Source organism: Grus americana, chromosome 1 (genome assembly GCF_028858705.1).
Source record: "Grus americana isolate bGruAme1 chromosome 1, bGruAme1.mat, whole genome shotgun sequence".
NCBI lineage: Eukaryota > Metazoa > Chordata > Aves > Gruiformes > Gruidae > Grus > Grus americana.
In genome coordinates this window covers 70,690,079-70,713,929 of record NC_072852.1, presented here as the reverse complement: position 1 = coordinate 70,713,929, position 23,851 = coordinate 70,690,079, and the positions used below count along the sequence as shown (strand labels likewise).

Genomic DNA, 23,851 nt, shown 5'->3' with positions numbered 1-23,851 from the left:
AGAAATCCAGCTGCCAGGATCAGGAATAGCTGTAGGCATCTGCTGACCTCATAGTGGCTTTCAGCAAGTCCCAGAGCTCTCTGTTTCTTGACATGTGGTCAGCAGCAGTTAGTGGATGTGTGGAACATCTGATTCACGCATCTAATACCAGCTTTCCCCCGGATCTATACCTGACCTCATACAACATGATAACACGAAGGGATTGGAAGTAGGTCAGTGTCTGAGCTTCCCTGTCTATCATTACCCATGCCACCCAAGTCTCCACGGAGCCACATTAACAGCAGAAACCAGCAGCTGTAAGAAGAGGCAGGATTTGCATGGAAAAATGAAGATAAACAGAGATTCCCCATCCAGGGAGTGCAGCACCAATGCACCTCACCACAGTGACAAAGACCTTGTCCCTACACAGAAGTTTACCTCAAAACCTGGTTTGAAGCCAAGTATATTAAATCTATGCAAACCTTCCAGTCCAAATATAAATGGGCTTACCCACCCACACTGTTTAACAAAAAGATACCTCCCTTGCAAGAGGCTCAGCTGACAAGCGGTAAATCGAGTCATGGTAACTTGGTTACTTTCCGTGTGCACTTAATTGAGTTAAAAATTTACCATGACATACATCAGATTTAAATCATACAAAGAGGTCTCACAAAGAAGGGAGCACTTGTTCAAGTGAATCAGTTTAAACACCCATGGACAAGACGGTGTCTCGTGCTGGTGGAAGAGGAAAGTACTAGTATGGAAAAGTAACTTAAAACCATTGAAGAAGCCCTGCTTTTGAGTACCAATTTCAGCATCTCAGCACAAGAACATCAAAGTCTGCCTAGAGAATAACCTTTTGAGCAGTCCTTGTTGCTGGCTTAAATAATGTACATATTTAAAATGGGTCACAAGCTATGTTAAAGGAAACCGAGGCACATTTTCAGTAAATGTCAGAAAAAAACCCAAAACAAAACTTGGATAGAGAAAGATTTTTTTAGAAAAAACCCAAACCACCCCACACAAAAAACCACAAAAAGATAGTCACAACTAGCTGTTGAGTTACAGCCTTCCCTTGATTTTCTGTCAGCATGACAAACTTGCTGGCCTTTTTTCAACAGACTATCCAGCAAAGACTGTTAACACACAAGTTTAGTCCAACCAACAGGTTTAGACATAAAGGGGAGAAAAACAACATCTATTTACGTTTTCTTAATGTCAGCCAAAATGAGGCTAACCTTTAACTGTCAAATACACTACCCACTGGTTTATACTTTCCAATAAACGAAAAGAAAAGCATCCTGCTTACTTTTCCACTTCCCATCACCCTCGCTGCTCCCCAGGAAGAGAAGGGCTCAGCTGCAAGGTTGAGATAACTACTGCTCCTTCTAATCTGTAGCTGTATCACTTCTGTTAACCTGACCCTCTGGTCAGGCTGCATGCCAGCATCCTCAGGGACTGCGCTGTCATCAAACTTCTTTTCTAAGGAGCAGTTGCCCACTGACCTGATTTCTGGGCAGGAATATTTCTTGACCTGTGTGCTGATGAATTAAGTTGCCCAAGAAGCACAGCCACCCGATGTCTCCCTTCTATGAAAGGCCTTAATCACAAAAGGACAATCTGCTGGCAAGGAGGATTTTCTTTGTTTAGCACGAGCTAATAAGCAGGTTTTGATGAGAGAAATAAAGCTGCTTATAAACATTTATCTTCAGTAATTAAAGCTTTGTTTAAAGGCACAAAGCCAAAAATGCAGGAGCTAATTGACCAAAGGAGATGCTTCTGCAAGTTGAAATCAGTTTAGAGTTTCATTTGCAAATCCCATTTTTCCTCTATAGTTCTTTGGACTGAGCTGTGAAAGGGTAACTTTGCCCAGGCTGCAGCAATTTGATAGTGTTTATATACTATGCTTATCCATGTGTAAAACTTGTTAGCATTTGAGTTCATTTAATCTGTTATCCCTGCAAACAAATTGGCCTCAGCTTTTTAAAGGGAAATCTAATCTTCTGATTATCTGGTTTAATTTCAGATATTAGATCATAAAGATGTTAATAAAATGCAAACTCACACTGAGAAGCAGATGCTTCTAGAAACCCACTAGCTAAACTAATTTTCATGTCTCTCCTTAAAAAGTCTCATAGTCCAATAATAACTGCAGTTTATATCATGCTTAATAACTTTTACCTTTCTGAGCCCAGAATGCCCTGAAGAATAGTGACACAATTAAGCAACAAGTTCAAAATGTTCTTATTCGCTAAAAAAAAGGCATTGCAATTTAACGGCTAAGAGACCATACCCATCCAAGTCTGGAAAACTGAAGTTTTAGAGGCTGCTTTTAGTTACTCTTCTGTTTAGTGCAAAAGAGCAAATTACACACCACCAATGCTCTCTTTCCACAACAGCCTCTACTCACACCTCCTCCAGACACAAAGTTGTGTCACCACACGAGCAGGGCAGTTCACACCTCAGCAGCTGGGCTCAGGACCACCAGCCCCAGTACGCATAAGCAGCTGCTCAGCCTCTGGGGGCAGGGTGCGGGTGCTGCGGCAGGGAGGCAGCATGGGGCAGCCCTCCTCGTTTTGCTCTCACCTTCTCTCTTAGGCAATAGCAAGGAGGGCTGCCCTAGCAATCAACCTGCGTGGCAAAGGCTGTGAGCTGTCTGAGCAGCACTTGATGACCCTCCACCCGAAAAAGCATCAAGACACCATAAGACCCACCTCAGTGGGCAGGCTGGACCACCAGGACGTATGCCATCAGCCACTTGCAACAAGCACATGCAGGTTATAGAACATATTTTTGCAGGTGAATGTATCAATGCGCAATGTATTTGCCTGAAAATATTTTTTGGAACATTTTCTAAGATACAAGGATATCAAACCATCAGCTGCTTTTGTTATGGGAACAACACAGTATTCCTTTTGCTTTTCTTTAAACTAAATGAAATTTGTTACAGAACATTACTATTAATAACAAGGCCTTTTTTTAATCAAGAGAAGAAGGACTGATGTAGAATTTTCAGCCAACTCATTTGTATGCATAGACATTTGTGTGAAGAGGTATGCACAGTCCTATGGCCTGAGACGGCTTTATACAGTGAACTAAATTAAGCCTGTATTGTGCTAGTTGTGGGTATCAGGCATGTGGGAAGTGACTAAGCAGCTGAGAGCTCAATCTTATACTTACTGTGTAGAAAGAAATAGATCAACTGGTTTTATTTACAAAGAGAGACTGGGTTAGGACTCTAATAAGACATAGCAATGTTTCATGCAGGTTTTTCTGACAACTGACACTGGCTGTCCAGACTGATGAAGATGGGTGATTGCCCTGCCTAGGAAAGAGTCTGACAGAAGTAGACCCAGGGACCGAGAACTGAACCTCCTTCATTCTGGGTTGTTTTGGGACAGTGTCTTTGGTCTCTACCATACTGAGTTAACTGAAGGTAACCCACATGAAGGGCTGATGCCAAGGCATAGAAAATGCTGCTGGGGAAACTAAGGTGCCATGTCTGCCTCCAAGGGACATACACGCCTATAGTCACAGACACCACACTGCTCCGCTGTGGCTGGTACAGGAAGTTTGAAGGCTCTGTGCCTTCAGAAACCTCAGGCCAATGTTCACTTCATACAGCTTTTTGCATTTCAAGTTTCTTAAGTCTTTTGTATGAGAAAATTCTGATGGCAGATATGACTTACACCATTTGAAGGTACAATGACAGATAACACAGAGCTGCAAGAGCGCTGCAGGCTACCCTAGCTTAATTGACTGCACACTGCCAACTTGCACATAAGATATTAAAGAGATGTTATTTTTCAACACAAATGTGACAGGACAGCCATTGACACTTATTTGTACTATACTAGCTATATTTCTTCAGCCTCGTGATTTTTTTTGTGCAATGCCTATGCTTCAGTCTAATTCTGAAAATCATGATAAAATACCATGTTGTATTACTCCTCATACTGTGCCCTTTTAAATATGCATGCTAAAATCGTCAATAACAAGCACCAAAAGCTGTACCTCGATGCCTATATTTATTAGGCATTTGAATAAGATCCAGTTCATCAAGGACTTTGGTCTAGTTAAAATTCATAAAAACATAGGAGGAAACAAAGACAGACTTCCCTTTTGGCGGTAGATGGGTTACCTGGTTATAGGCTTGGAGGGGACGCTTTTCACCCAAAAATTTCCCAAACTCCTTGGTGCTTCCAAAGCAAGCCTGCCACTCTGTTGAAAGTGGTGAAAGACAGGGCATTTTTCCAGCTGTCTGGGTGCGGGATTTGGGCTGTCCTCCTAAAAGCTTGGCTGGCATAGCAGATGTAGTACAGAGATTACAGAGTGATCTTAACATGCATGTGGGATTAATACCTGAAATACTAAGGAGCTGATTTTGTTTTCTGCTTAGGAATTGCAGTGATGTTAGCTCAGTAAAGTTTATATTCTGTATGTCTAGCTATTTGGAAGAACAAAGCTTCTTTTATTAAACATTTCTCCATACGGACTTTAATGAACATATAATCTGCAAAACATACAATGACTGTAAAATTAAGTGGTAGGGTTCTACTCAGCTTTGCGTATGTTTGGTTATTTCCTCCAGGACATCTGAAATACTACAACAGCAAAGATTTGTCTAATATTCACCCTCACTTGAGAGTGACAGTGGTAAAGTATGCTTTAATGAGCCACTGGGTCATACTTTCCTGTCTGGGTTAAGAATGAGCTCCAAGAACTGCAGGAACTGTGATCAACGGAATGTAAAGGGCCAGCCTCACCTCAACAATCCAAATATGTCCTGTCAGTCCTGGAATTCAAGGTAGCTGTGAAGACAAGTTAACAGCTGGAGCACTTTGCTTCAATTTGTTCTGAACTCTCACGCACTTCTAATCTTATTTATTCATTGTCTTAATATTTAACTCCTGGGCAGAAGATGTCATATCTCAGCTCTACCAAAAGGTGAGTATTTTACAGAAAGACAAGCAGAAACACTCAGAGTATTTGGAACTTCAGCATATACGAAGTTCATGGAGAGATAAAACCACTGTAGCTCTTGTTTTAGTAGCAAAAGAGGCTTGGACCAGACAAGGGCACAGCCCTCAAGAGGACAGAGTCGAACATTTTTGAAACTACTGTTCTGAAATAAATCATGAGTTAGCAGGGTTCACTGAAAGAGCTTTAAATTAGATTTGAAGGGGGAAAGGAATAAAACCAGGCTTGCTAGAGATAAGCCTGAGGGTGGCACGCCAATGTTTGAAGGATGGTGTGCTAGTGAGTTCCTTCGGTCTGCCCTCTCAGTGGAAGTAGGGGATGGAGATCCAGGCGGCAACAAAAACACAAGGGTTGTTGATGTGTTAGAAACCATGGAAGTGCCCTAAGAATGGTCATATAGGAATTGGAGCCTCTTCCCCCCCAAAAAAGGTGGCAGGATCAAAAGCCCAACTGAAGTGCATCTACACCAATGTACACAGCATGGGCAATAAACAAGAGGAGCTGGAAGCCATTGTGCAGCAGGAAAACCATGATATAGTTGCCATCATGGAAACATGGTGGGATGACTCACACAACTGGAGTGCTGCAATGGATGGCTATAAACTCTTCAGGAGGGATAGGTAAGGAAGGAGAGGTGGTGGGGTAGCCCTGTATGTTAGGGAGTGTTTTGATTGTCTAGAGCTTGATGATGGTGACAATAGGGTTGAATGTTTATGGGTAAGAATCAGGGGAAAGGCCAACAAGGCAGATATGATAGTGGGATGCTGTTATAGACAACCCAACCAGGATGAAGAGGTAGACAAAATATTCTATAAGCAGCTGGGAGAAGTCTCACAATCACTAGCCCTTGTTCTCGTGGAGGACTTCAACTTACCAGATGTCTGCTGGAAATACAGTACAGCAGAGAGCAAACAGTCTAGGAGGTTCCTGGAGCATGTGGAAGGTAACTTCCTGACACAGCTGGTGAGTGAGCCAACTATGGAAGGTACCCTGCTGGACCTGTTGTTTGTGAACAGAGAAGGACCTGTGGGTGATGTGACAGTTGGAGGCCATCTTGGGCACAGAGATCATGAAATGATAGAGTTTTCAATTCTCGGAGAAGTAAGGAGGAGGGTCAGCAGAACTTCCACCCTGGACTTCCAGAGGGCAGACTTTGGCCTGTTTAGGGGCCTGGTTGACAGAGTCCCTTGGGAGGCAGTCCTGAAGGGCAAAGGAGTCCAGGAAAGCTGGACATTCTTCAAGAAGGAAATCTTAAAGGTGCAGGAGCAGGTCATCCCCATGTGCCAAAAGACGAGCCAGCAGGAAAGAAGACCGACTTGGCTGAACAGAGAACTTTGGCTGGAACTCAGGAAAAAAAGGAGAGTTTATGACCTTTGGAAGAAGGGGCAGGCAACTCAAGAGGACAACAAGGATGTCATGAGGTTATACAGGGAGAAAATTAGAAGGGCCAAAGCCCAATTAGAACTTAATCTGGCTACTGCCATAAAAGACAATTAAAAAAATGTTTCTATAAATACATTAGCAACAAAAGGAAGGCTAAGGAGAATATCCATCCTTTGTTGGATGTAGGGGGGGGAAACATAGTGACAAAGGATGAGGAAAAGGCTGAGATACTTAATGCCTTCTTTGCCTCAGTCTTTAATAGTAAGACCAGTTGTTCTCAGGGTAACCAGCCCCCTGAGCTGGAAGACAGGGACGGGGAGCAGAATGAAACCCCCATAATCCAAGGGGAAATGGTTAGTGACCTGCTACACCACTTAGGCACAAACAAGTCTATGGGGCCGGATGGGATCCACACAAGGGTTCTGAGGGAGCTGGTGGAAGTGCTCACCAAGCCACTTTCCATCTTTTATTAGCAGTCCTGGCTGCCCAGGGAGGTCCCAGTTGACTGGAGGTTAGACAATTTGAATCTACAAGAACGGCCAGAAGGAGGATCCAGGGAACTACAGGCCTGTCAGTCTGACCTCAGTGCCACGGAAGATTATGGAGCAGATCGTCTTGAGTGCCATCACACAGCACATACAGGAAAACCAGGTGATCAGGCCCAGTCAGCATGTGTTTATGTAAGACAAATCCTGCTTGACTAATCTGTTCTTCTATGACAGTGGATGAGGGAAAGGCTGTGGATGTTGTCTACCTGGACTTTAACAAAGCCTTTGACACCATTCCCCACACCATTCTCCTGGAGAAACTGGCTGCTCATGGCTTAGACAGGTGTACTCTTCACTGGGTAAAAAACTGGATGGATGGCTGGGCCCAAAGAGTTGTGGTAAATGGACTTAAATCCAGTTGGCAGATGGTCACCAGTGGTGTTCCCCAGGGCTCGGTATTGGGGATCTTTAATATCTTTATCAATGATCTGGATGAGGGAATCAAATGCACCCTCAGTAAGTTTGCAGACACCAAGTTGGGCAAGTTTGTTGACCTGTTTTGAGGATAGGAAGGCTCTAGGGGGGATCTGGACAGGCTGGATCAATGGGCCAAGGCCAACTGTATGACGTTCAACAAAGCTCAGTGTTGGGTCCTGCACTTGGGTCACAACAACCCCACGTAACACTACAGGCTTGGGGAAGAGTGGCTGGAAAGCTGCCCAGCAGAAAAGGACCTGAGGGTGTTGGTTGATAACTGGCTGAATATGAGCCAGCAGTGTGCCCAGATGGCCAACACAGCCAACAGCATCCTGGCTTGTGTCAGAAATAGTGTGGCCAGCAGGACTAGGGAAGTGATCGGCCCCCTGCACTTGGCACTGGTGAGGCTGCACCTTGAACACTGTGTTCAGTTTTGGGCCCCTCACTACAAGACAGACATTGAGGTGCTGGAGCACATCCAAAGAAGAGCAATGAAGCTGGTGAAAGGGTCTAGAGCACAAGTCTTATGGGGAGTGGCTGAGGAAACTGGCGTGGTTTAGCCTGGAGAAGAGAAGACTGAAGCGAGACCTTATTACTTTCTACAACTGCCTCAAAGGAGGTTGTAGTGAGGTGGGTGTTGGTCTCTTCTCCCAAGTAACAAGCAAAAGGACAAGAGGAAATGGCCTCAAGTTGTCCCAGGGGAGGTTTAGATTGGATATTAGGAAAAATTCCTTCACAGAAAGGTTTGTCAAGCATTGGAACAGGCTGCGCAGGGGAGTGGTGGAGTCACCATCCCTGGAGATATTTAAAAGATGTGTAGATGTGGTGCTTAGGGACACTGTTTAGTGGTTGGACTTGGCAGTGCTAGGTTAACAGTTGGACTTGATGATCTTAAAAAGTCTTCTGCAACCTAAACAATTCTATGAATATTGGGAAACGACATGTTAGGCATATGCAGCCACCTTCTCCTATGTTTAAACATGCACTCCTTGCAAACTTGTATTAAGATCACATTCTTCATTCCGTTACACAAGCCTGAATCGAAGCATGGTCTTTGAAAACTCTTAATAAAAATGTAACCAGACTTTGGGGAACAAGGCATGCGCAAGTCCTAGTGTTTCAAGAAGCAGGGGATAATCAAAAAAGAACCATCCATGTTCATTCCTAAACTCCCAACACTGTTTTGTCACGAACATACACTCTATACCAGAGATAACTCGGGAATAAGAAGCAGTTTTGAAAGCTATTTGTGGCCATTCAATGTTGATCTAACATGAACACTCACTTATCCTCACTGTCCTTGACAGGAGAATGGAAATTGTCCACTTTCTGTGGCTGATAAGGATGACCCTTCCTTACTGTCCAGAAGCATTAAGACACTGTGGCAACAAATGTGTCCTGTCTTACTCATCCAGAAGATAAACAACGTGCTTCTCATTAAGTCCTGCAAAGATGTACCCTGCCTGATCCTGCTGGTTTTACCTTCTTAACTTGGTGAATCAGCCCTTTGTATGTTTACCTGAGCTACACCAGCCTCAGTGGGAGCACTAGCACAGTAAAAGGCATGTTAAATGCTTTGCTGGTTCTGTATTTGCATTCACAGGTCTAGACTGAAATTCACTTGACTTCTTTTTCAGTTGTACCAAGGTAAGTTTTAGTGTTAACCACGTGTCCTCTTTTAACTGAATTTGCATTGAACAAGCCACTACACCAGACTTTCAGCCCACTGCCATCCCCAACCTGCAAGCTGGGTTATTTCTATGACTGTTCCCCAACCTACATCCACGAACATGAATCACACTGCCTTATAAAAATGTTTAAATGAGAGGCTGGAGAGAGTTTGTGATTGAGCTGTTGAATGCTTTTTTTAAAAAAGAATCTCTACCTACTGTATTTACTGCTGTTAGGAACCATAAAGCTTAATGACAGTGTTTTTTCTGTATGTCCTACCCACTTACCCTTTTAGGGTATGTTTAGAAATATCTTATTGGTCTGCAAGGAGATGAGGCCTTTAGTCAGGACAGCTGTGGCCCCTGTCAGGACATCCTACACAGCCCACAAAGTACTAGAGTAGTTTTAGAGAGTCTTTTTAGTGACTCAATGCTAGACAGCCACTTCTCTTTGCTGTATTTTTACAACAGGATGACCAATACCGCTCCTTCCCCATGAAATGACCTGCAACCCCTTAGAGAAGGGAATCATGCAAGGCAAAGCTGTGGTTCAAATTCAAAGTTAAGCTTCAGCTAAATGGTGACCAGTCTGAAAACTACCCTAAGACCTTCCTGAAGTCTGCAATAGTGATGGTATGGCAAGGAAGCAAATTAGATCAGCTTCCTAGTATAATTTTTAAGAGAGCCCCAACACCAGGGAGAGTTGAAAATACATTGCTGGGGCAATGGCAAGTCAGCCAGTCATAAAATTGTAGCTTAAGTGCTAAATAGATTAACCTGAGAGCCATTATTAGAGAGTTCAAGGGGCCAATTTTTTCTCTCAATTATGCTGAAGTCAAGGAAGGAGGTCTATTGTCACTTCAAGAAATATTTCACCTCACTTCATCATTTTCAGTGCAGCTGCATACAGCTGTGACAGACCAAAGTGCATCGGCAAGATATTCACAAAGCACCACCCCTCCAGACACACACACACTGTACCCCGCCCCAAGCTAAATTCTTCCAGTGTCAGTTACAACATCAAAATGACAAAAGCCGATGGTTTTGTTCAAGAGAACATCTTTTACTGCCCAGGAAGAGGCACAAAGCAGCAGGTGGCATTTGTTTTTTCCCTTGTTGAAAGCAGTCAATCCCCTATGCTTCAATTACATACGGGATTTTTCCTGTCAGTTAAGTGCAACCCATTTCTGTGACGGCCTGATACTCCAGCACGGTATGTACCCTGCGGCTGGGAAGGCAAAGCATTCGTCCAGCTCCTTCAAGGCTGCCGCTGAGACTGTCTCATAAATCATCTGGCTGGAATAACTCAGGTAGGGCTTAATCCAAAGCCCATTGAAATCAATGGAAAGCTTCCCACTGACTTCAGCCAGCTCTGGACCAGGACCTCAGGGCTTTATATAACCATCGTTCCAGGCACAGGACTCCCTCTGCCTCCGAGGAGCAGGATAAAGTGCCTTGGCTTTGCGCCACAGAGCAATTAGAGATGTAGCACATCCCATCACCCAAATGGCTGGTAGGGTCCTATTTTCCCAGACCTCACACCTGATCAATACAAACCATATGCAAAATGCTAGCAGACACAGTTAACTCTGCCACATTTTGTCCTGGGTTTCCCAGCCTATGCCTGGAAAGCCTTGTTCCCCCATGAGGTTCAAGAGCTGCTGGGTCCCTGCCAGCCTGAGCGCGTGCAATAAATCTGACAGCCTGGGAGAAAGCTGGACAAAGCTCCATGTGCCTGCTGTTGGCCACATGCCCCCTAGACAGGTCTGCACTGCTACTCCAAACATGCTGATAGGCCTCCAGAGATCCCAGGCAAATACAAATAGTCAAAAAATTCTGGCTGGACAAAATTTCTGAGTGGGTGCAGCAAGCCCGTGTGGGAAATCCAGGACCTGTGGGATATCTTGAAATGGTAAGAGCTTAAAACGCCAAGAAAACCACTAGCTTTCTGAGTTAGTGGCAATCTATATCTGAGTTGCCACAGCATGAACTACTAGTCAAAGCACATTCCAGGGGTGAACCGCACTGCAGGTCTTTAAAAGACAAAGCCAGCCTCTCCTCAGGATCAATCCTAAGCATATCAACCCAGAATGCCAGGGCTACACAGCACAACAAAGTATCATTTCCAACAGCTTTTTGATGGAAAAAACCCCAAAATACAAAGCTGATGACACATGTATCCTGACCAGTCCTCACACGGCCTCTGGCCCCTGCAGAAGACACAATAAAGTCAAGTCACTCCGTCTTGGGCACGGGGTGCATGAGTCCATGCTGGTACAAGGCATCTTCACCCCTGGATCTCTCTTGGGCATGGGCATCAAGGCTGGGAATACAGGCTTTCCATGTGCCTTTATCCCAGGAAATGGCAAAATGCGTCACTGCAGCTGGCTGAATTACAAATACTGCTGCCTGATATGGCTGCTTGCACTTCTGGGTTTACTGTTCAACTCAAAGAAGCCTAAACAGTGACTGGGAGACCTAGCAAACACGCTACAGCCTACACATAATCATCCATCTGTCCATCTCCCAGTGGAAATGCTTACAAGCAGCGGCAGTTTCCCCATAGCAAGGCTACAGCCCACTGATGGGAGGGTGCAGGGAAATGTCCTGTGCCTAAGCAGCAGGTACCAGCGCTGAGAGCTGATGGAGCATTTTCAACCTTGATGCCGCTCTTTACGACTGCACAATTTACTTGATAAAGTACCTGGAAGTGTTCAGACAGAGGGAGATCTAGCAAACAGATTGCTGTGGATTAAGACATGTACACAAACACATTGTAGTCATAAAGGTAAAGATGATCCCCAAATCCCTAAAAATATGAATTCACCAGAAGAATCCAGCATGACACATTAATTTGTTAATAACAGCCCAAACACTGCTGCCCTCAACTCGACGTGAGCAGCACAATGCAACGGGGCGGATGCTCAGCGCCTCCCTCATGTTGCCCCTCTTGGGGCAGGTTTTGGGAGGTCTCAGAATCACATCTGAACTTGAGAATCAGGCTCTGTTATTGTTAAGGCAAACCAAAAATAAAAAGGCCAGACTAAATTATTTTTAAGATCTCAAGATTTTTAAAGCAGCCTTGTGACTTTTAAGGGGTCTGACTCATGATACTTGAATGCTTGAAGTTGGCAGCAGCGAAGGGAGTACAGCAAGATCTAGTGTACAGCAATTTATTGCTAAAAGCCTTCAAATGTGTGGGAAAGGGCACAGAGCGCTTCTGCAGAAAACAAGGACATGGGCCCAAGCCCTTCACCTCCAGCTGGGCTGCCACCGAGCTCACCTCCTCCACAAAGGTTACCACACAAAATCCCAGCAAAGCCACCCCAGGTGTGGGAAAAACACTTCCCAAAAGCAGGTGTGGGTGGGTGGGGAGGGGGCTGTTTCCCCATGTCAGCGGCCATCACTTTCAGGCCCAACCGCTTGGCTTCCCTATGATGCAGGGGCAGGTATCACCATTGGCCTGCAGGCTCTCCAGGGATGGCTCCTTTGAGGGACACCGGTGAGCTGCTGGCTGCAGCTTCTGCCTCCCCAGGGCTCCGGTTTCCCCGTGTGCGATCAGGGACTGGAGTGAGGCCAACGCGTAAAATCGCAGGCCGCACAGTGACTTACAGATACACCTGAACTCCTGGATTTCAGCTTCCACGTCCACCAGGGCAGAGCGCCTCATCCCCAAGCCCCCGCAGCTCTCACTGCCTCCACAAGCCGGCCTCGCCGCATCGCTGATGCCCAGACCACCCCACAGCCTCTGCACGCTCACGTAAGAGCTTAGATGACCTCACAGGGAAATTCAAGTGACATTTTTCCATAGCAGAAAACACCTCCCGAACTACACCCCCAGCATCCTCCACAGGCTGCCCAGGGCCTCTATTATCAACAAACCCTAAAGCCTCGGCCTTTCCATGAAGAGATTTTCTTAAAGCAGAAGTACACTAGAAGTATATAAATATCATGTCCTATACTGTGCACTGGCATGGGCTCTGCAATCCCTCCCATGCCACCCAACAAAAATTTATCGCCCCAGGCCTGGGGGGAAACCTTCTGGGATGAGAAGGCAGCTTAGTGCCATGGCACATTTGCTCCTCTGCCTTTTGGGGTAGGTCACCCACCAGGTGACGGCTGCATTTTGCAAAGGGATGCTGCCGCCTCATTTCCGTTTGGCCACCATGCTTCACATGTGTTTATTTATCTGCAGGCAACATTGCTGCTTTCCAGAGTTCACGGGTTCAGCTAGTAGCCTGACAAGAGCTCACATACCCAGTTCTGCATAGCAACACTTCCTTCGGAAAGAAAGGCGGCTATTGCATCTCATCTGCCTGGGATTTCCCCTCCCCAGGTATCATCAATGTCCACCAAGAGCCCTGATTAGTTAGCAGGGCCTTGTTAAAAAGCTCATAGCAGGCATAAAATATATATATATATATTTGGCATTGCATTCTGCTGACTTCCATTTAAAACTTCTCTGAAAATGTGTTTTCTCCTACAGCATTCAGAACCCGAAACATCATGATTTTCTCAGCGCATGGGAAAGACTAGAAACAAAAATAAGTCCATATTCAAAATTAAATATAATAATGAGAACAGCATGTGCTTAAACTTAGGGCTTTTTTAAAAAAAAATCACTGCAGTGTTAATAAACTAAATCAAATCTTTATATCAGAGAAGACATTACAAAAATAAATGGAGCCTGACTTTATCCCTTCTTACTCCAGTGTAAATCATGGGAAATTCCATTAAAGCAAAAAGAACTGTACAGGTGTAAAATGAGGTTACTTAATGAGATGTCATTCCCAGTATTTTCATGCTGCTGCTTTCATAAATTGACATCATCATACACACATCAAGTTCTGTTCTCATTTGCAGCAAAGTAAATCTGTAATAACTGACAGCAAATGCTGCCCTTCTTGCCCACATAAAGCGTCTGTAAATGAATAAAAAGTGACAGGCAGTACAAATACAACAGCAATTGCACAGTAATGGCAGACAATTCGCAAATACGCTATACTACATATAGCCAGTGTATCTCAGCTTTCAATTGATATCTTATAATTTTAAGTCTATGTCTGAAAAGACTAACAGAATCCCTTCTGCACAGCACTCACTCACATGGCATCTGAGCATGAGTTTTCCTATCAATAATTTTACATGGCCATAGCCCACCTTGACTGTTTACATTTATCCATATAACAAAATAGCCAGGGCATTTACAACAGCTTAAGGGAATTAGTCACTAGACACCTCTGACTTCCAGCCTCTCCCACAATATTAACTAAAGCTATTTTACAGCACGTATCATTAGCAAGGACTCTTTGGTTAGCTATAGCATATTTTGGAATTTAAAACAGAAATCCTCAAAGCCACTGCTAATCAAAGGCAAGCCACCAGCACCATTTTCCATACGTAATACCTCACCTCTCTGCTTCAAGGCGCATTTCCTCACGCTTTTGCCTCCTGAGTTCTCTGCGGCGTTCAAAGTCATCCATGGTGGGTGTTCAAGCGTTCAAAGCTCTGGAAAGATCCAAATCTAAAAGGGAGATGACCACTTAGATGAGAGAGAAAACACAAAGGATACGTTTAACCAACTGAGTCCATTTAGTTTTGTTTTCTCAACTTCGCTGTAACTATTTTCCTTTTCCATCAAAAAAATTAACTTCCTCAGTATTGTTGAGATAAACAAGATTAATGAAATGCCTTGTAGGATAAACACATAGCCCATGCCTGCATTTAGTTTCCTAGTTAAAATTAAATCAACATGCTCTAAGTAAGGACTGTATACATCTGCTAGCCGCAGACTAGCTATTTGTAACGTCACAGGTCTTTCCTACAAACAAAAGCAACAATTCATCAGGATTTTAACTTTAAGCTTCCAATTTTTACGGGAAGAATTAAAAATGCTTCACAAGAGATTTCTTAGTATCTTTAGTTGCACAGATAATTAAAAGTTTTGCAAAAGTTAGTCCTCATCTGTCCGTTCCCACCCCCACTTCAAAAAAAAAAAAGACAAGAAAGGGAAAACAGAAAATGAGAAATGAAAGAAAAAGAAAAGGAAAAGAGGGGGGGAAAAAGGAGAAAAGGAAAAGAAAAGAAGGAAAATAAGCTGCAGCTTTTAAATACCACCCAGGAGGAGCCAAACTATGTATAAATACTGCTCAAAGAACCAAAAGTAGCAATATTTTTTTTGTAGTTTAATCCATGCGTTTTCCCCGTGCCCTACCTTCTTTATGATTTAGTCCATGAAATATTTTCCCCTTTACAGTTCTTCATATACAAAGCCTTTCCAGCCTTGGTTTATATCCCATCAAGCCGAGTACTACAGAATTCCCCTGCAGCCCCCAAACCAAAAATGACTACCAGAAAAGGGAAAGCTGTTCTCTTTTTGTCCCTGCTTTGTTTACAGAGCTGTCAGTGGTTAGTTAAACTCTGCCTGGAATCTGGCATTTAAGGCCTGCTCTAAGATTGCTTCCTGTGCAGGGCTGGAGGCCTCGCTTCCTCTGCAATCCTAGCCTAGGCGCTGCACTCAGAGGATTTCCACCCTCCCCACGTTCCCCCCCGAGAAAAAACCTTTTCCAGCCCGTTAGAACAAGACCGGCCATTTGCGCTGGAAAGAAAGCCAGTGTGCAAATGCAGACTAAAATTTTCGAAGGTGGCTTATGAACTGCTTGCAGTTTAAGGGAAACAAAGCCAAGGTGCATTTGTAAATTATTTGAAGTGCTCAGTTTGCAGATGTAGATCTGTCTTGTGGCTTTATATTCCTGCCTGCCAGTGCAGCGTCCAAGCGCCCTCCCCATAAAATCACTGGCAATAGCAAAGCCTCTCATGACTTAAGGGAATCCGCGGCTTTTTCTTCCCTCTTTTTTGGATTAAAACACTGCTGAGGGCAGGGGGTTTGTGAAGGTTATTTTATTAGTTTACTTTTCCTGGGGGTGTTTTTCATTCTGATTTGCTCCTGGATTGGGGGATTTAAAATTTTGTTGTTGTTGTGAATTTCTTCGTGTTTGGCTGGCTGGGGTTGTTTCATGGAGGTTCAAAGGGAATGTTAATTTTGCAAATCTGATAGTGACTTTACAATTGCTGCCGCTTTTTTTTTTTTTTAATGCACAACTAGACAATATATATAAAAAAGCAAGTCATAACAAGACTTTTTTTTCAAATCTTGTGTTTGTTTACTCTTACCACCACGTACCCCTTGAAGAACACAGAACAGCAAATCTGCCGTTTTCTCCTGGAAGTGTTTTCATCTCAGCCTATGTGTGCAGCTAAATCCTGCCTCAGTTCCCTTTGCTAGAGGGCCCGTGAGTTGCAGGACTGATGTGGTTCCCCCCAGCTGGGAGACAAGGATCAAAGGGGGAATGGCACACTGCAGAGAGCAGGTTCAAAGCAGCGTGCTGGGTTTCTGTGCACAGAGGGCAGATGACAGTGTCCACAGGAACTAAGACTGCACCAGGCAGCAGATTTAGTCTGTGGAGTACAGTCACCATCAGGAATTTAAAATATAAAGAGCTAACTCTTAGGCTGACACCTCGTATGCTAGAACTGAGAATCCCAAAGTTTTTTCCCCGCTCTACCTCCCCAAAGCAGACATGCTTTGACATCTGATTTATTTGCACCTTCATCACTTCTTACCCAGCCAGGTACATCCCTCTCGCGATCTCTCCTAAGGTACACTCCTTCCCTCCCCTCTGTGCACTCACATAACCCCCATCCCCACACCACATGTCCCAGCCAATACTTCCACCCCTTCCCTTCCTACATGATCCTCAGCACCATCTCTCATCTCCAAAAGCTCAATCTCTCTTCCTCATGAAGAAAGCTGAGGAGGATAATAATAACAACCAGAACTATTTCTCTTCTTCCTCCTCCCTTTCCTTCCCAGGAGCATAGGGGAGATTGTGCAGCAGTCAGAAGTTCCCTGATGCAACAACCTTTCTCCATCTACAGGGTGCTTTTCTGTTGTTTGATGAAGATCAGATGGAGGGACATCTTGGGAGAATGCCTAGTGTTTATTAGACTACAGTGTCTCCTCTCAGAGGATTATGGTCCAGCCACTTCAAGGCATTCAGATGACTTGCAAGCCAAATCCCTTTTTAAAAAATGAGGAAGGCACTTGGGAAATGGAGGTCAGGTCAACAGTATGGCCTTTAGTTAGCAAAGCCATATCAGTGCAAGAAAATGAGTCATCAGCTAGAAGGTCCACTTGAAGAAGTCAACTATTCAGTGCTGTTCACTGTCTTCCCCAAATGATTTGTTACCTTTCAGCCTCTGAAAACTACTAGTCAGTAACTTCATGAATCTGTCTAAAAATGTTTCCTATTTCTACAAAAAGAGAGTATAAAATCAGAGTTCCTCGGAGTGTTGTTGCCTCTCAGAAGATTTGAAAATTGCTTTGGTTATAGATGAAGGTACCAATTATTTGAAGTATTTTCCACAAACCATTTTTGGGAGCATGCACATTTTGATGCTTCTTTTTTTAAAGTGAAAAATGTTCGAGTGAAAACATCCTGGGCTAAAACATAACACTCCACCCAGCTCCACTCCAGGGCCTGCCTTCAGAGCCAAATATGAAAATGTATCTCTGTGTGACCTTCCCAGATGTGCAAAGAAATTATTTTTTTTACTCTTTGATCACATCCTTTTTTTCCCTGTTACACATTTTTAATAATTTAGTGTCAGATCAAAAATGTTTCATTTTTCTAAAGAAATCATAGAATCTTTAAGGTTGGAAAAGACCTCTAGAGTAAAACTGTCCCTAAGAAAACTGTTTCAAATCAAAAGTAATGTTTTGTTCAACCTCAAAAAAAAAAAAAATTCTATGGTTTTATTTTAAATATAAAAATTTTGAGTTTCAAAGTAAGATTGAAAATGTTTTGATATCTCAGTCTTTTCCTCAGAATTATTTCCAGATATGTTTTTCACCTAATTCAACCAGAAGTCATCAAGACATTTTAAAGAAGCAGAAATGTATATATATTTAGCAAATAGAAGTGTCTGAAACTATTTGAGCAGTTCCATTCCAAATCCACACATATGCAAATTACTAGAATATGGGCTACTCTTACACTGTGAAAGGGTACACCACAAAATTTATCATTTTGTTGCTTCTACCTCAAAACAAGATACTCAGCATCTTTTCAACCTTTACACAACTGAAATAATACTGAAAAAATCTGAAGTGAACTCTCAGGAGTTTTCCACCACCAGACTCAGGAGAGGGACCTATGGAAAAACTTTACAAAGATCTTTGATCTACTAAAGATAATTCTTGCTCAGGACCTCAGATTTTCCACAGCCTCACATACGAGGGTCTTCTCAGGGTCCCTATCGCATTTGATTCTGAGACTGAACCTTTAGATCATGGGATGTCTGATGAACCATGTGGTCTTCCTGAAGACATGCTAAGAAAGACTAAGACAAGACAGACAAGCATGTAACTTACCTAAAACATTTACCAGTATTGCCACGTTACTTGAATCAGAATCATAGCAAAGTGTGTGCTCTGCAAATACCATGTCCCTGCAAAAACACTCTTTATTTCAAAAGCAGTACCAGTGTCTCTCTCCTTTTCATCTCTGCACTTCACATACTGCCTTCGATCTTCAGTTGACTATGGTTTATTGCTAAAATTGAGGTTTTCATTGTCTTGCTAAAAAGTGCTTCCTTCACAGACAGCCACATCTAATCCATCCTGGTACAAAACACACATACAAATCCCACTCTCTGTCTCATCCCATGAGAGTGTTTGAAATTTTGTCTTTTCAGCTTTCATCAAGGTCGAAAATCAGAGGAATGCACAATAATTGTAAATATATGACAAAATATTTTAATAGAAATTAATGGGAATATGCTTTTTGAAAGCAAACAATAAATTGGGTAGGTAGAAATACACACGTAACCACATATCTGTAGAATTCCAGTATGGAGAGCAAAATAACCTCCTGCCCTGGCTCAGATTTAATACCGTCCTCATCCTATTCCCAGCACTGATTTCAGAGACAACTCAGCACCCAGGGGGCCTTAAAAACTGATGAGCCAGACTGGTGACAAGCAAGTGAAAATACAAACTGCTGCTCAGGTCCTTAACAAACAGAAACATCTGTCTGTCAGGACCTGCCAGTTACCTTTCCATTACGCTGACTGAGGTCCATCATGTTTATGCTGAGCCTTTGCACCAGCTTCAGTGTAGCTGAGCCAAGAAACTTCAAGCCAGAGCATATTCCCTAATATAGCATGGCTGTGTATTGCACAGGGCTCTATGCCGGCCATGTCTGGTGACAGTATTGTGCAAGCACATGCCATCTTGCTTTCCTCCCAGTACAATGAAACAATTGCAGATTTCCTCTTGGTGACCTTCAGGCCCAAAGAGTGTGAAAGTCATGCCTGTTTCCTTATCGCGGGATCATTCACTGCTCCGGTGTTGTGAACGCTCAGGGTAAGCTTCACACAGACAACTGCTGGGCAGATTGCAAGCTGTGATGGCTGCCTATGCAAGGCAACATGGATCAGAGCTCTTGCCAGACCCCCTTCTCAGCAGTTTGGCCTATTCTTCATTAAAGAATGAGGGCAGAACATCGCTTCATTCACCTGAAGGGGAGCAAGGGGATTTGGCCTTTGGTTTCTTTGTAACAAGAATTTTCTGCTAGATTTCCTTTCTTATCTAGCTGACATCTTCATGCACTGTGCACCAGGTACCTTCCCTTCCTTCCTTAGCCCAACAAGCCTCTCATGCTGGTGACTGAAGTGGGGTACCAGCACAGACCCATCCTGCACTGTTGTAAGACCCAGTTCAGTGGGAGCTGGTAGAAATTGTAGGACTCACAGGAAGCACAAAAAAGGTTATACTAGTAAAAAGGACAATACTGGGTTTCTTCATGAAAGAAACCATGACCAGTTCCTAGTCTCTCCCTCCTTTCCTCCCTCCCTCATCCTGAGCAGCAGGAGGCAGGATCAGTGCAAAGAGAAACAGCTTCAATATTTCCAGAACTCAAAGAGCAGAAGAAGGAGGCCAATGAGATATCACGTCCCAGCACCTAGCATTCGGGATGAACCCAGCAACTGGGGACACTCCTGCTTGGTTCTACCTCTGATTTACTTTGTGGCCTTTAGGGACTGAGCCTTAGTCAATTTTGTGCCTCTTAGTCCTTATGTCCTCTCCACCAATTGCAATTCTTCTCACTGTGCATTCACAGAAGGCTAAAGCACAACCAGGCCCCCGGCTTAGCCCCAACCACTACATGTAACTAACATCAGCACTAAAAATGCCAGATCCTACAAATAGATATGATGCTGCAGAGAAGGCCTGAACAAAGGTAATAAAGCAAAATTCTTTCCAAACCTTTCCTACAGAGGGGTAGTAAAGGGAAGGCTTCCAAGTCCAACTACATAAAAGTTTTCTACATACATGCAGCTGAACCTCTGACTTCTGACCTGTCCTCACTGCAGGATCAGGTGGTAACATAAGACCTAAGCTATTCTATCATGGCCCCTTTTTTTTTTAATTAATACTCCCACAAAAAGGATCAAATGTCTTACTAAAGCTTGACAAACTGAGACTGCAAGCATTAACCCAAATGTCCCATTTTCCCATCTGTCTCCACTTCAGTTGTCCCAAAGGAGGAGTGGACTTCTCCAATGTCAGTAAAGGACTGATCAGTGAGAAGCACAAAGAATATTTTGCTTCAGCTGGCTACATGCCATGATATCCACTGTATCCCTAGGACTACCGTTGCCCTTTCTTTCTACCTCCTCCACTGCAGAAGTGAAAACAGAATCTCTTCATTGCCCCTTTTGCAGCTGTGAGTAACTCAGCAAGCAACACTCACTAAGAGTGACTTGTTTAACCTGGCACCCATGAAATGCAGGTATGACAAGCATTCCACTGCAATATCTGAGAGAATTAGAATTCCTTAATCTATCTTCAGTCAAAACAACTATATCTGTTTTCTATGAAAATCTGTCAGAAAAAGTTTGGAAATTACTTTCCCCACTCCCCTTTTAATTCTGCCTTAGAAGCATTCAGTGCTACTCAGATCTTTCAGATACAGGCACAACTTCATTGAAGTCAAAAGCATTTGATGGTTCAATGGATTGATTTGTCCTTTGTCACACCTTATGCATGATCTTTCTTTAATCTGAGATACTGGATATCGCTGGCAATCATATATTACCAATAGTAAAGCTTACATGTAAAGAAGCTCTTCTTTCCTCTAGAAATTCATTTTTTTTAATGTTCCTTTCATGCAAAACCACATCTGCAATTGTTACTGTAAGCTTGGCCAAGTATTCATGTTGACTGCAGATAGTGAACTCTCGTACATATACACACACTTGTATGAAGCAGCTTTATTCCTTCCCGAACAGAATAGCTCATTTGGGACTCAAGGCAAAATAAACATATTAGGTCATGTGAACACACGGTTTTATTCCAGTCTAGCCTGAGCCTTGTTTCATCTGACCATGCTTCTTAGGACTTCCCAGGAAAATTCATCAATGGCAAACCAACCAAGTGCAGTTCGTACTTGGCATCAGAAAATGGAGGTTTCTCAAAGTCCCGATTTCTGTTCTCAGAACATTTCACCTCCATCTACATGTGTATGTCCAAACCACTGACTCTGAGAAGGAGGCAGAGAATTACCAAGAATTTTGACAAGGAAGTAAAACACACATCTGTTAAAATCTGCGCTTGTGGCATAAGGTACATTTTCTATTTCATCTTTCACAGGAGTAAAAAAAGCTTATGTATATTGGTGGGGCACTGTCAAACCTGATTAACATATTAGTTAACATCTTTGTGGCATCCTGAGCAAAACTGTGTAGTGTTGATGTAGAATAGAGGTTCCCAGCTGATGGTCTGCAGACTACCAATGGCCCACTGGACCACACCATGGTCCAGTCCCCTGATTCAAATAAAAGCTGAACAGGTTTCACCTACAGCATAGGTTACCACAGTGAGTGCCATGTGCGTCCTCGCAGGTACCAGGCCCTGTGTCAGCTCCTGCTGCTGCAGGGTGAACCACGTGAAAGTGTTGACAGGGAGCTTTTCACAGGACATGGTCCTTCCACAGAGTTCACTCCTTGGGTCTGTAACTAAAAGATCCATGGCTTTAAATACCTGCTCAGGTCCATCTCTTATATCCATGATCTAATTCAGCACTGGGGAAAGAGCATTACAGAGCTGCACCATCCCAGAGGTGTTAGCAAACATCTAGCGTGCTGCTGCTAACACCGCAACACAATTCTAAACATGCAGCAGTAGGAACCGTCATCTCAGAGCCAGTCAGTTGTGATGGAAAGTCCCCATTTGTCTTTATTCCCTAGGCAGGCTGAGTGGGGGTATGCCATTTCCACTCCTCCCACTTCCTTCCTCATCTTTCTCCTACTGCACAGTGACATAAGGGCCAGGCAGAACTTTCTCTTGACATTTGGATTTGCACATACTGGTCCCACCCCTGATCTTGGTGACATTTGTGTATCATTTCCCATTAGCAGATAAAGGAAGAAACAAGACATAGCTGGAAGCTGCTGGCACAGCCACTGGTTCTCACGTTAGAAGGACTGACCCTTGACTCTCCCCTTCAAGCGTCCTCTGAAGTATTTCAAATATGTTGCCCCCAAAGACCAGAAGATGCTGAAATATTATTCATATACAGACTAGAGTTGAAATCTCGGTCCTGTTGGAATCCCTGGCAGACTTTCCAGAGACTTCAATCAGGACTAGATTCCACCCTCGCAGGCCAAATTTGTCTAATATACACTACGAAAGATCAGTGAGCTTACCCTGCATGTCAGAAACTGATGTGATCTCAGATTATGCCAATATACGCTACTTTGTCCTCTCATACCTTTGTGCACACACATGTAAAGGCAGAATTTCTTTTACTCCTGCAATACTTACTTGTGGGAAAAATTAATTTTTGCTCATATCATTATCACCAAGGAAATACTTAGCCTTTGCTGCAGATACAAAGGGCAGATGAAAATTGCATTGCCCTTGATTACTGTTTAATCATAAGTGAAGATATCCCAGGTAATGACAATGAGGTCCCATCTCAAAGGACAAAACACTGAAATTGAAGGGATTTTATAGTCCACAAAACAGTTTGGAAAACTGCTTAGTCCCAAAATGAGCTCTGACTTACATTCACTTTTTCTCTGTATTCAAACACTGGGAAGCAGGATCATGGAATATCATTCACTAGTTACCCTTGTCTTTTATCTGCTTCTACCAGCAAAGACCTTCAGCTTCATCATGTTAATCTAATCACAAGAATGCCCACATCATGCATTTAGTCCTCCTGCATGCTTTGTCACAAATATGTGGCCTGCCTGTTGAAACTTGTGGCAATGCTCCCGCTGTTGGCCAGCTTCATCTCTCACTGAAATCTCTAAGAGCAGAAAACAAATGCCCATGCCAACACCTTCCAGTTGAGAGAAATTTGTTTCTTAATAATAAGAACGGACAAACATCGCTAAGAAACAGGTTAGGTCCATCTTAGATGACCAAGCCATACCAAAGAGGTGAAGGTATTTCCTCTTGCGCTGTAAATGACAATCCCAATTCTCCCATTGATTTCTATTAGAAAAAAATCAGAGCATGGGAGTGAATATCATACAGGCAGAAGAAGCTGCCATAACTGCTGCCACAACTATGGAAAAGCCACTCTTCAGTTTCTGGCCTACACAAATGAAACTACCACATTGTATCCATTAAATTTGTGCCTTTAAAGGCATAGGGAAAAGGAAAAATCACTTATTCTTGTTAATGCTCTCTCATCTGACTTCACATCCTCTGGAGACAGAGCCTCACACTAGCTCATCTGGCAGACATCACAGATGCACTGCATGCCCCAGTCCCGCTGCCTGCCTCCTCTCTGAGGGAAA

The 23,851-nt window shown here is 43.5% G+C and overlaps 1 protein-coding gene across 11 annotated transcripts in view; it reads right to left on the bottom strand.

Annotated features, from left to right (window-relative positions):
- Positions 1-23,851, bottom strand: part of CALD1 (caldesmon 1) — a 203,380-nt gene that overhangs the window by 86,085 nt on the left and 93,444 nt on the right. For 7 of the 11 annotated variants that reach the window (XM_054813237.1, XM_054813240.1, XM_054813243.1 and 4 more), the window contains one exon: positions 14,390-14,501. In XM_054813237.1, the coding sequence (XP_054669212.1) occupies positions 14,390-14,460 (71 nt within the window). In that variant the 5' untranslated portion in view covers positions 14,461-14,501. Of the gene's footprint in view, positions 1-14,389; positions 14,502-15,191; positions 15,351-23,851 lie in introns of those variants that run through there. The other 4 variants (XM_054813238.1, XM_054813241.1, XM_054813252.1 and 1 more) reach the window with 3 other exon arrangements.